We start from the raw sequence: 13,525 nt of genomic DNA on the forward strand, positions 1-13,525 counted from the left end.
ACATGGTTTCATCCTCAGAAGGGCGAGACTTTGCACTTTGTGGGTCCCTTCCCACTGTGGCCATGTATTGTCTTCCCCTTTGAGTCCAAGTTACGGCTTACCCCTTCCTGGTGATTTTTCAAATTCTTATATATTTATTGTACATATTTTCTTGTCAGTAACAATTCCTTGTTAAATAAAATTCTAATTAAAAAAAAGGGCAACCTTATTAAGTCACTTACCTTGAGCCTCAGTTTGCAAAGCTGTAAAGTGGGTATCCCACCACTACCCAGTCAAGATACTGTCAGGGTTAAATGAGATGAATGGGAAGTGCTGGGATCAACGTCTGGCACACAGTAGCTATTAATAGGTCCTAGTCACTCTTTAAGTCAGTTTGGGATTGTGTATGGAGGCTAAGCAATATTCAATAAAGATCCTAAATAATCCAAAATACATTCACATACACTCAGACTGTTGACACATTCGATCACAAAAATGCACATTCACCAGACAATACAGTTACTTCTGTGGACTCTTTTAAACATTTATTTAAAAAGCAAAATGTACGTTCATCTCAAAAAGAACAGTTAAAAGTGGGAAAGCAATACAAAGACCTTGCTTCTAGCAGCATCAGTTGTGAGAACTGCCCTGCGTCTCTGTCTGGTCTGGGCAAGACCAGTCTCGTCTGAGCCTGCTGCTACCCACACCGCCCTCGTCCGAGTGTGGGCCACCCCTATGTTTATAAAATTAACAATTTAAGGTTAAATAAGCTTAAATAAGGGTGTTAAATACAGGACACTTCATCAAAGCCTCTGTACAGATAATTTGGCATTGTACATGGGACCGCCAGCTCACGACACAGTTCTAGGAAGTGAGTGCTTGCTCTCTCCTCCAGCCGGGCACGAACTCTAGAGAAGTGAACCAAGACTGAAGTGACTACTTAAGTGAGCCATTTACAAGGCATAAGGATCTTAAAAAAATAAAAAAATCGGAACACTGTTACTATTCAGGAACTGTTTGCTCCTGCAAATAAATAAGCCTCTAAAGCAACTGCATTCAAACTAGTGTGAAACATCAGTGCTTCACTCTCCCCGATGCGGCTTTTCCGGCTGCTTGCCTCGCTCTTATTGCTATGGTAATGTGGCTGTGGAGATAAAACTACTGTACATTCAAAAAAATAGAGCACCTTTACATTAAAGTATATGTCTGATTATTTGTTTTCATGTTTATTTTACAATACTAAAGCCCAAACTATGATAAATTGCTTTAACATCTCTACCAGGTCACCCGATATATAGGAAATTAAACCTCTCATGCCAGAGCATGGTTTAGTAGCGTCTAAAAGAAAAGGTCTACACTGACACAGGGTTACATTCATCTCAACACGGAGTTACATTCATCTTCACACTGGCTTTCCTCCCATGACCCCTCCCGGGGGCTCATGGTGCTCGACAGAGCGGAACAGCAAAGACATCATGACTGGCTAACGTATGGCTAAACCACATGTCTGCGGCTTCCAAGGGGCTCTAGACATTTCCCAGGGGCCCCTGGACAGGGACAGGCTGGCTAAGCCTTTTTGTCGATGGTGTTGAAGAACCACTCTGTGAACTTGCGCAGCTGGGCTGTGGCCGTCTGGGACTCCTCCTGCAGCCTCCTGTTGTCCTGTCGCAGATGCTGCACCTCCGCCTGCAGAACCGCCTTGTCCTGCTTCTCCTGCGACAGCAGACACAGACCGTGTCACCGCACTGCCCACACCCTCTTCTAAGCTGCAGCACCTCAGCCTTTACCCCTTAGATCCTATTTGCTTATTTGGTGAGGGGAGATGGGTGTTAAGTGTCTCAGAGATGATGTGCCCGCTCTTGTGACTGCCTCCAAACAGGGCAGTGAGCAAAGAAACACATTCCTTCTGCTCATCCCGCTTTGCGCCCAGTGGAAATCAGAGTAGCTGTTCAGTAGGAATGGTGTTAATCAGTTTCAGTTACCCTCTCTCCAAAACAGGAAGGCTACAAAGAGGTTAAGAACAATACCCTTGGGCAAAAGCCCAGCTCTGAGCAAAATTCCTTACTGCACCAAAGTTGATGTCAACACAGCTGTTGGTTCTAGGTGTGTTTATAATAAACTAAGCACTCAGGCCTCCCATTGTACCTAAAGCCTCCTGGCTGTAACACATCTCCATGACCTTCAGAGGTCACTGTTAAAAACTACATACGTAGAAATAATCCAGATTTTTCAGGAGAATTATACCTGGAGTTTTCAATATACAGTGACAAATATGTACAATGCAAGTCTCAGTTCCCAAATGCTGACAGAGATATCCTGTCCCAAATAGAGAGAGGGCCACTGTCGGATTATAACAGTGGCTATCTTTTTAATGGGACCTAACCTGGCCACTAAGTCAGTAGACGCCTCTGCCGCCCTGGGGCAGTGGTGTGGGGAGCTAGTGGATGCCGCCTCTTCAGGAGACAGTCCCCACCCTGGGCAGGTCTGGCACTGCCCTCACTGTTTCCTGACCACTCCCCTGCCTCCCAGCACTACCTGCCTCGCCTCTCACTATAAGACATGGGGTCTGGAGAGGAGGCTTCAATTAGAACTGACTCCCCCTGAGGACCAAGCTCATGTCCTCACTTTCTTAGTCACCACAAGAGCTTCAAGCTCCTGTCATTCAGCCTCACGGGGACTCTCCTTCCCAACACAATTGAGGACACCCCTGTGCCCCTGCTGTGGCTGTCACCCACCTCGTCAAGATCCCAGTTCTGTCCCTTTGTCACCTCCTCTCGGTGATCTTGAAACCCACCCTCCCAGCCCTCAAGCCCTTCACTGTGCCCCACGGAACTCACATTCTGTCACCAAAACCTTCAAAACACTCAACCTCTTTTCTGGAAATTCTCTTCCTCTTCATGGTGTAATGAATCCTGCTCTCCTGGGGTCACCACGTCCCCCCCACCAGGTCACTGCCCCGAAGAGCACAGGCCTGGAGGTCAAGCAGGGATGCCACTCGGTCCTAAACTCCCTGCTCCTCCAAGAAGCATGCCATCTGGTTATAAGACCTGCCACCCCTGCTTCCCATAGGATCTGTCTCCCATCATTAAGATGGAGATGTTCAAGAATGTGGTTTGCTCCCCCACCACCCTGCATCAGGTATGGTGGTGGTTTCAAAATGCAGCTTAGTCTCCCCATCATCTCCTGTCTGTGATCTCGAAACCTATGCTCCTCAACCCTCAGTCCCGTGGCTGTCCCCTGGACCTCCCTGGTACAAACAATTCCGATCTTCCTAAATGCTTCAAGCTCCCACTTCCTAACCACCACCTCTTTTTAAAAAAGAAACTTCTCTGGTACCCACTTCTCCAATAATCCACTTAGCACCTAATCCGCCAAACTTACCTTATTTTCACTGTCCATCAACACGCCCCTCAGGGACATTTCTCTTGCCCAGCTGGGATTCTGGGCCCCTCACTTTAATCACATCCTATGCTCACCCCAGAGTCCCTGTCTCTTGCTCCTCATTTTAATTTCCTGTCTAAACTCTAACAGTGGTTAATTTCACTCTCCAACTAATCTGCACCTAGAGCTGCAGACAGGGTGAAGGGCCGTGTGGAGTTCCCAGGGTTTTCCTGGAACCAGCTCTGAAAGTTCTGTGTCCTGGGAAACCTCCCCTCCTACTAGCAAACGAGGATAGCTGTTCACCCAGCTGGAGAGGAACACCTGACTATGCCAAAGAGACACTGCAAATGAGGCTGCAAACTCAAATGCACCTTTGGCCTTGCTGGGCAAGCCCTCCAAATATGTCCAGCCCAGGTAGTCTCTACCTCCACCTTATCCTCTGTCCTTAAACCTCTCCCATTCCTTCCCACCACTGAGCCTGTGACAGAAAAATGATGTAATCAGAGGAGGACTCTGTCAATCCACCTGTCTGGACTACGTGTGTGTGGATGTATGTATGCATGGGTGTGTGTGCAGACACACATACGTACACGCTCATAGTCTCACCATCCTGCTGTGGTGACCACACAGGAACTGTCCTGACTGACCCGGGGCCAGCCGCCCGGCCCCATGTGCGGGATCAGGCTTTCCTTTCCTGATTCACCCTCACTACCACTCCCTTCCCGACTGGACCATTTCCACTAGCATTCGTACCCACGGTAATTTCTCCCTTTCTTAACGGGCACAAGAAGAAAACCCTCCCCATGATGCTTCCCCGCCCGCCAGCGCCCTCCAGGCCCTGCACTCCACTCCACCCCACCTGCTGGAGACACAGGTCAGCACACGTCTGTGGATGAGTTACCTCCCTTCTGAGGACTGACCATGCACAGGGTGAGGGTGTAGCAGGAGCTGCGTGGCGAGGGTGTCGGGGACTCTGGGAACCGGGAGCTTAGGGAGACAGGCTTTCTGGCCACAGGTAACTCCTGCTGGGTCGGCGCCTGACAGTGGGTACGACTACTAACCCAGGAGCCGAATCTCACTAGCCTGAGGCTGTTTGCTCCACTCTGAAGTCTGGCACCCAGAGGCTCCCCCATGTTAGTCCTCTCTGCTATGCTTCTCGTGTCCCCCTACGATGAAGTGTATCAGCTGCAGGCCAGAAACCAGGAGATCGCAGGAGCTGCTGTTTCTGTTTGTTGTTGGCTTTGGGTTAGGGCAGCTACCTTCCCCAAGTCTCATTTTTATTTCTAGTAATTAGAAGCTCTCACCATGTAAGAGACATCTAACAGATTGACTGCCTTACCTTCTGAAGGTCAGTCTGGAGCTGTCGAAGAATCAGCTCCAGCTGATTGACTTTGCCAGTTAGTGTGGATGGGGACCGCTCCCTAGCAAGACAGGACAGAGTTAGAGAGACTCCGGGGCACTGAAGTCAAGATACTGCATTCAGTTACTTTGCCTGTCAAGTTCTCACTCTACAATTCTTTCATGTGCTCGGAGCCCAGCTTACATCAGATTTGGAGAGTGGACATACTGCTGCTTTTGTGGAAACCCCCCTCTACCTCTAACAATTTAAGTGGGTTTCAGAATCTCTCTAGGCATATACAGAAAATAGATAATCTCAGTGAATGCAGTGGAGACAAGATAAACCCAAATGAAGTCCTGGGAATCATATATAGTTTCAGTTTCCCCAAACTGCCTTCCTTCGTCATTACCAAGGTAAACATGCAAGTTAATGTTACTCAAGTTCATATAAAACTTGAAATTAGAAGTGGATGACACGGGTAAAAAATATATACTCCACAGGTGACAAACACATTAAGAACACAGAAAAGACATGGTTCATTCTCAACACACTTCAGTGGAAGTTAGGCAGATCAGCACACTCACGCTGGCAGGTGCACGGCTGTCAGCGAGGTGTCCCTGTCTGGTGCTGCCATAGTAATTAGGCAGCAGATGTGGGGCCCACACTCTCTGTAGGGAAACCTCACATTGTGGGCATGGCCTGCACACACCACAGTGGGCAGGACCCACCCGGGGAGCAGAGCAGTTGTGCTGCCCAGCCCTGTCCATCCCAGCAGGGTCAGTCCCCCCTCACGATAGTCTCTGTTCTGCCCCTGGTTAGCTGATCTCTGCTAGTGACAGGGGCCTGGGGCAGTGAAAAGCGGGGGCCACAGGGGCTCACATACCCAGTTGCATCCATGAAATCTTTGCTACTGCCTGGATCGACACACAGAGGCAGCTCCTGGGCCTCATCCAAGCCCTGTCCATGCTGCATGTCCGTCAGGGTGCAGAAGGACGCCACTCTCTGGTCTGGGGAGGGGAGATACACAAAAGGGGGGATTATAATAACACCAAGGCACTAGTTCTCTGCAGAAATAAACTTAGTAATTAAATAAAACCTCCCCTCACCCTAAATCAGTTAACAAAACAAAACAAAAAAGTGCAGGCAAGCTGCTGACAATCAGCACTGTGATTGCCCCTCCGAGTGGCATGGCACATGACACCACAGCCATGGGACAGTCAGCGGACACTGGGTTTGCTGGAGCCAATGGGCTTTCTTCCATCCATATCCCCAAATGCTAGAGTGGCTGGTGGTGCGCAAACTCAGTGCTGGACGATGACTTGGCTGATTAACAGGACCAAGGAAATGACTTTCTTTAAGCTCCCACAATCCCAGAGAGCATCCTTGAGACCCAATGACCAGGACACATCTCCCCTGGGCATGCCCAGCGCTCCCAGCTTGACTGACCATGCAGACGTGCAGACACATGAAATACAAGGGAGAGGTTACAGACTAGTGAGAGCCCGCGAGCAGCCCAGACAATCACCTAGAGAGGACGTGTGGTGATAGAGCAGACCAAGTTCTTCATCTGAGTCAAGACCTGAAATAAGATTCAGAATTTTCCTATGAACAGTAATGTCTCTGCGTACTGGAGAGCCTTCGGGTGCACAGGCAGCTCACATAATGGGATCTGTGAAAATTGTATGTGTGCACACACCTGCGTGTATGTGTTCTGCTACACCAGAGTAGCCTGAGAGCCAATATTATGCAATGGCACACAATATAGTGAGAATATACATTTTGTGTGGAAAGGTCCTGGCACAGCTGTCGAGTACAACAGAGATCAGTGTTGTGCTCCACACATGCAGATCCAACAGTAAGACTGTGACCATTGTGGGTCTTCTGCTTAAGTAACCCACTCCATGAATGTAAATATAGTGGTGACAGATGAGCTACACAATCTCACTGGAAACATTCAGAGGAAGAGCTGAGGGGCAAAGCAGTGACCATGACCAGTACGGCTGCCCGGTGTTATCTGAGCACAGTTCTTTTCTGACCACTTCTGTTCTTGGCCCTTAACTTCATAGCCAATGATGTGAGCTCTAGACAGGAACGGGAATATACTATTGAGTTGGCACCAGACTGACTCTGGGGGCTGAACTCTGGTCCAGAAATATTGACTGGCATGCACAAAAAGTCCTGTTTTTCAACAAGGTGGAGGTGAGAGTGAAGACTATATTAATTATCCATGGCCCACTCTCTCCGGTTTCTTTGCCCTTGGTGCCCGAGCAGGCATACGTTTCTACAGTTGGAATCCGAGTGATATATCAGGTGTTTTAGTACGGTGGCATCTTTTTCATGAGATTTAATGGCTGAGAAATGGCACTGGGGTCCCTGTCAGGTGGGCTCTGTTTTTAATTTATCCCACTGTCTCCCTCTGGCTGCTGGATGCGTCTTCTAATGAGGCTACCTGTTTGTCTGGTTTATGGCAGGTCACGCACTCCCTGTTAATTGGGAAGGATGGTGATAGGGAGGCTGCCAGGAGCACAGGGGAAGCCAGGATGGAACAGGCACTGGGCAGGAAGTGCCCCACAGAGGCTGAGAGCATGTGAAGAGACTGATTTCACAGGAAGCTCTCCAGCCTCGCATCCCGCTTTTCTACATCACACCTGTGACAGGTACACAGATGTCTTTCAACTAGCACGTCATGTCTTCGTCAAGATGACAAACCTTCTGTAACCAGACATCCTCAAGAGAGTTGTGTTCCCAGTTGGTTTTTGCATGTGATGAAAACGTTTGTAATTGAAATAAGATTAACAGCCTAATTTGGATACTGCCTACTTCTACGAGGGACAGTTTATGACAGCAGAAGTAGGGCAGGAATGCTGAGTGTTCTGGCTGGGGGTGAGCAGCTCTATGGGGGTGGGCTGCCGTGACATCCAAGGTAACCCTCTGCCCTGCAATGTTCCCAAATAAGGGAACACCTCAGACTTAAAAAAAGAAAAAAGAAATCAATGGCAGATGTATTTTTATTTCAGAGACTTTAGCTACTGGAGTGGGAAAAATAACAAATGTTAAAAGAAGATAAAAAGTTTTCTCAATTTTAAAAAGAGTTCCATTGACTCATCCATATTTTACGCAACCCAGCGATAATTTACTTAGCTTCTGTCTTCCTAATATATTTGAGTCTGAGAGTCTAGTCTAAATCTCTGAATAAAAATGTCTTAGTATCCTCTATTTTTACCTTAATTTATAAAATACCCATGTAGTTGGCATAAACAACTTGCTACTGCAGCCACTCAAACATTCCTTGGGGAGGAACAAGGTCCTACTGGTCAGGAGGCAAGAAGCCCAAGGAGAGTTTTGCCAGCCATGTACTCTCACAAAGAGAATTTCACTTTGGATCTGAAGAGTGTGGGAGGTTAAAATGCAAACAGAATGTGACTTGATTAGGAACAGGCACTAGGCTCCCCTGTAAGATGGCTAATCTCAGCGGGTTTCCAGGGGAAGCTTTATTCCTTCACGGCTTACTTCTGTGATGATAAATATTCAGTAACTAAGTAATTACTGACAAGGAACCAAAAGGCACAGACAAAACTGTAAGAAGGGGGCGTGGTATACAAACCACATAAACAGTGAGCACAGGAAAGACAAGCCACCTACGTTCCGCACACAACCATACTCACTCTTTCCTGTGCAAGCCAGTTTGGCCAGGGGGAGCAGCAGGCATGGCTTACACAGGAAACAATCAATCCCTTCAAATAATAATAAAAAAAACCTTTTAATGTCAGTTTCTTATTTGAGTGCGTTTAGCTCTGAACAGAGGATGAACAGTCAACAGGCAAAGTAGTTGCCTGCAAATTGTTCCCACAACCCCAGCCAGGTTGTGGGAGAGCTGTTACAGCGCCCTAAGACCGAGGCTGGATCCAGTGGGGTGTGTGCTCAAAGCAACTAGTCATGTCTGCCCAGTGCACGGAATTAGAGGACAGGACTTGCACCATTCAGGACATGCCAGTATGAGGCTCCAATAAGATGTCTTTGCTACAACTACAAATTAAAGAAAAGCTGGGGCTTTTAATGACCTTTAGGAAATTAAAGGTCTGATTCTGACAAGTCTGCTTATCAAATTGCAGAAAACTGACTTAACTGACAACCATGAAATAAAAAAAAGATTACACTGAACTTTAAACATAAAATACATGATTTAGGCCATTTACAGCCTGTTGATGGATATAGAAAGGTAACAATTTAGAATCTACCTCTGAGTAATAAAGAAAGCTCTGGAATTATTCCTCATTTAACATAAAACCATTGTTTTTTTTTTGTTTTGTTTTGTTTTTGTATTTTTCTGAAGCTGGAAACGGGGAGAGACAGTCAGACAGACTGCCGCATGCGCCCGACCGGGATCCACCCGGCACGCCCACCAGGGGCGTCGCTCTGCCCACCAGGGGGCGATGCTCTGCCCCTCCGGGCGTAGCTCTGCCACAACCAGAGCCACTCTAGGGCCTGGGGCAGAGGCCAAGGAGCCATCCCCAGCGCCCGGGCCATCTTTGCTCCAATGGAGCCTTGGCTGCAGGAGGGGAAGAGAGAGACAGAGAGGAAGGAGGGGGGGGGGTGGAGAAGCAAATGGGTGCTTCTCCTATGTGCCCTGGCCGGGAATCGAACCTGGGTCCCCCGCACGCCAGGCCGACGCTCTACTGCTGAGCCAACCGGCCAGGGCCAAAACCATTGTTCTTGACATAAAACAACTTCCTCGCTCAAGATAATTTAAGTCAATTTACTATGTTAAACTAACTGCATTTTTCACTAAGTGGTTGTGTCATTTTTCTTCTCCATTTTTTAGAACTAATTAGTATTGCTTTAGGAGTTATAGACATTGTCGATATTGTGTGCACACAACACACTCACACGGTGATTTCATCAGAGTAGTTAAGTATCAGTACCTTTGACAACTTTATGAACTTTAAATTGGAGCTTCAGAACTAAAAAAGTTCTCTCCATAAAAATGTATTTATATAATTATGCTCTAAGAAACCAAGGCATGTAGGACATACAAAATTAAATTAAAATGATAAACTTCTATTTTTTCAGAAAATATACTTATGTGGAATACTTTTTTCCTGTACTGGTCCCCGATAAATGAGTTAACTCCTTGTGCACCTGGGACACGAATGCATCCATGTGCCTGCGGGAAGAGGACATGGACACCCCAAGGGTGGATAACTGACACCAGAGTGGAGGGCCAGCATGTGGGACCTGGAATCCAACCACAGGTTTGTAATTTGCTTTTCTTTTCTTTTTCTTTTTTTTTTTTTGTGAGAGAGATGGAGAGAGAAACTGAGAGAGGGACAGACAGGAAGGGAGAGAGATGAGAAGCATCAATTCTTTGTTGTGGCACCTTCATTGTTCATTAATTGCTTTCTCATATGTACCTTGACCTGGGGGGTATAGCAGAGTGACTCCTAGTTCAAGTGAGCAATCTTGGGCTCAAGCCAGCAACCATGGAGTCATGTCTATGATCCCTTGCTCAAGCCAGCAACCCTATGCTCAAGCTGGTGAGCCCACACTCAAGCTGGATGAGCCTGCGCTCAAGTTGGTGACCTTGGGGTTTCAAACCTGGGTCCTCTGCAACCCAGTCCAACACTCTATTCATTGTGCCACTGCCTGGTCAGGCTGTAATTTGATCTTTTAAGCCTATTTTCATTCAAAACATCAGCCACTCAACAAATGCTCAAGAACACACCATTTTGCTAAATAAGAATTACTTTAAATCCTAGAAACCTTTCAATATAGTCCCAGGCTGCTTCCCTGTTGTCCTGCAGCCTGTTCTAGCTGGGTGTGTTCCCTTGACCGCACTTGAGGGTGGAACCTGGTACAGGTATTACTCAGAACACCTGCACCTTTCAGTCTACCCAAGGAAAAAAAATGAGCTCTATGAGGCTGACTATATTGTATTGCACAGATCTTCAATTTTACTTAGGAGTTTGGATGCGCAAAGGCTTACATCTCACCCCCACCAAACAAAAGACATGCACACATTAAAACAGATCTGAACTGTGACTCTGCTAGATTTTTCTCTTCACAGGACACAGGAGCCAGGAGGCTCAGGTGCCAATGAGGAGTGCACAGTGCATGTAACTTACCATATTTCCCCATGTATAAGATGCACCTTTTTCCAAAAAATTTGGGGTCTGATTAACTGGATGCGTCTTATATAGTGGTTGTAGTTTTTTTACTTGCTTTCCTGCTTTTTCATGCTTGTTTTTGTGCTCATTGTTGAAGACAGTGATTCATCATCAGACACAGATGAGGACAAGCTAATGGATGGGAGTTTTGCCAGTGATGAGAAGTTGTATGAATTTTATGAACAAAACTTCAGTTTAATAACTTTATGTAATAAATCTTTTTTTCAAATTTTGGGTCCCAAAATTAAGGTGCATCTTATACATGAGAGCGTCTAATAGATGGGGAAATAATGTACCTTCTCCCCCACAAACTTCTGAAAGCATTCTCTACTTTTTGACATTCGTTTTTGGGTAGAGTTTGGTTACCTATCTGTTCACTTATTAAATTTGAATAATGTTGTATAGTCTTTCTCTGTTGGAAGTTTTTTTTTTCTTCTTCGTTTTCATAATTTCCAGGAAACCAAGTTTTCAGGAGTCAGATTTCTGGTCAAAGGGTGGGTACATTTCTGGCTCTAGGTGCATGTTGTCATATTGCTGGAACAGAAAGATGGATCATATTATAATCTTTATAATGATACCAGCTGTGTTCTTCATAGCCTCCCAGAGCCACAGAATCATTTTTCATATTCAAAAGGTGTGAGCTGGTGGCTCATTATTGCTGAAATTTATATGCGTGGCTGAGTATTTTCTCAAGGACTCATTCATGGTTGTGACTCTGCTTTTGGAGGCTGTGCATCCACATGCCTTGACCATTGTTGGTCAGGAGTTTGATGCTTTTTGCTGGCTAAGTTCCTTCAGGCACTTGAGATATCCTGGTTTTATCCACCACATTTATTATAAATCTTCCCCCATATTTCCCTTTTTATTTTAATGTTCTCTTTCAAGTTCATAAAAGAGCTAAATATTTATTTGGCCATACAACATTTGGTATATGTTCTCATTAATCCATAATTAAAGCATTACCATGCTTCCTAAACAATAATTTCCTTTCTTTATTTCTTCTAGAACAGACTTTTTAAATTCTTAAATCCAAATAGAATATATAAATTGCATTCCCATTGAATTCAAGTATATTCAGACTTTGGACTGGGCTCTTCATATTTCTTTAAAGACTCATTTATATTTTTTAATCATTATAATGTTGCTTTAATTATTATTATTGATTTGTAATAGATTTGTTGAACATTGTTCATCTAGTTTCCAAGTGGATGAATTAAGTTCTTTAATATATCCTTTAGATATCTGAAACAAAATTGCTTCCCATTATAAATTAAGGTTATAAATTAATTCAGGAAGGACTGTCATCTTTACTGTGAGCTTCCTGGCCATTCCTATTCTTGTATATATCAAGGCTTTCAGTTACTGAACTGTTTCTTTGAGTTTTCTCGTTCTAATGATGGCTTAATTCCCAAAGAATTCATAATTTGATCTTGCTGATGTATCTAAGGTATCCTTTATTATTGTTATAGTGGAAGACTGTCCTGAGAGAGGGTTGTGTGCACCTGCCAGCTCAGAATCTGGGCTGGCCTTGTGACCTGCTTTATGTCCAACAGAATGTGGTAGATATGACGAGTTCAAGACCAGTCTAGAGAAGTGCTGCAGCTCCTGCTTTTGCTCTCCTGCTCCCTAAAGCCACATGCAAAGAAGTACAACTACCAGCTGGAGACATTAGTCCAGCCAGGCCCCAGCCATCCAGACACAGACATGAGTGAAGTTGCCTTAGTGCTTTGGTCTCAGCCGAGCTCTAGCTGAACACAGCTACACGAGACCCCAGCTGACCCCCCAGTGAGCTGAAGAACCACCCAGAAGAGCCTACCCAACCCAGAGTCATGAGACTTGATACACCATTGTTTCAGCCATTGCATAACAGGATTCTTTCCTGATAACACACACACACACAAAATCATAAGGCAATCCTGGTCATTAGTATTGATGTGAGAAAGCTTAAATGAGATTCAGTAGTAAATTAAAAAGATTATTCATTGAAATTGGCAAGAGTTTAGATGGTTTAATAAAAGAAAAACTTTTAATTATAAGTTACATTGTTTTCAGGGGGTGGTTTTGTTATACAGAAACAAATAAAGAAATAAACAATGACTTTAAATGGTGCCTATATAAACATAAAATATACTTTAAAATATCTTACCTACTTTATTTTACAATCTTTAGGCACTGGTCAGTTTGCTCAGTGGTAGAGTCTTGGCCCTGTGTGTGGTTGTCCCAGGTTCAATTCCCAGTCAGGGTACACAGAAAAAATGACCATCTGCTTCTCTCCCTCTCCCTCTTCTTCCTCTCCTCCCCTCCTGCAGCCATGGCTTGATTAGTTTTGAGTGAATTGGCCTCAGGCTTAGGATGGCTCCTTGGCCTCTGCCTCAGGCCCCCAATGGGCAGATCGCCCCCCTAGTGGGCTTTCCTAGTGAATCCCGGTTGGGGCACATGCAGGAGTTTGTCTCTCTGCCTCCCCTCTAATCACTAAAAAAAAATTAATAATAATTTTATAATCTCTATTAATTTCCTTTGATCTTCCCTATTTTCTAGATATAGAAGCATATCTATAAATATTTACCTCCAAAATTTATTCCTTTTTTTCCTTTGCATTGTTTGTATAAACATCAAGGATTCCAATACACAATAAAAGGACATGGTCTCAGAAGATACTCTT

At 45.2% G+C, this 13,525-nt stretch overlaps 1 protein-coding gene across 3 annotated transcripts in view; it reads right to left on the reverse strand.

Annotated features, from left to right (window-relative positions):
• Positions 1-498: 498 nt before the first annotated feature.
• Positions 499-13,525, reverse strand: part of SIPA1L2 (signal induced proliferation associated 1 like 2) — a 250,339-nt gene continuing 237,312 nt past the window's right edge. For 2 of the 3 annotated variants that reach the window (XM_066383247.1, XM_066383256.1), the window contains exons 19-21: positions 5,583-5,706; positions 4,700-4,781; positions 499-1,692 (exon numbers count right to left, since the gene is read on the reverse strand). In XM_066383247.1, the coding sequence (XP_066239344.1) occupies positions 1,546-1,692; positions 4,700-4,781; positions 5,583-5,706 (353 nt within the window). In that variant the 3' untranslated portion in view covers positions 499-1,545. Of the gene's footprint in view, positions 1,693-4,699; positions 4,782-5,582; positions 5,707-6,224; positions 6,279-13,525 lie in introns of all 3 variants that reach the window. The other variant, XM_066383264.1, reaches the window with a different exon arrangement.

The sequence above is a fragment of the Saccopteryx leptura genome, chromosome 1, assembly GCF_036850995.1.
Source record: "Saccopteryx leptura isolate mSacLep1 chromosome 1, mSacLep1_pri_phased_curated, whole genome shotgun sequence".
Lineage (NCBI taxonomy): Eukaryota > Metazoa > Chordata > Mammalia > Chiroptera > Emballonuridae > Saccopteryx > Saccopteryx leptura.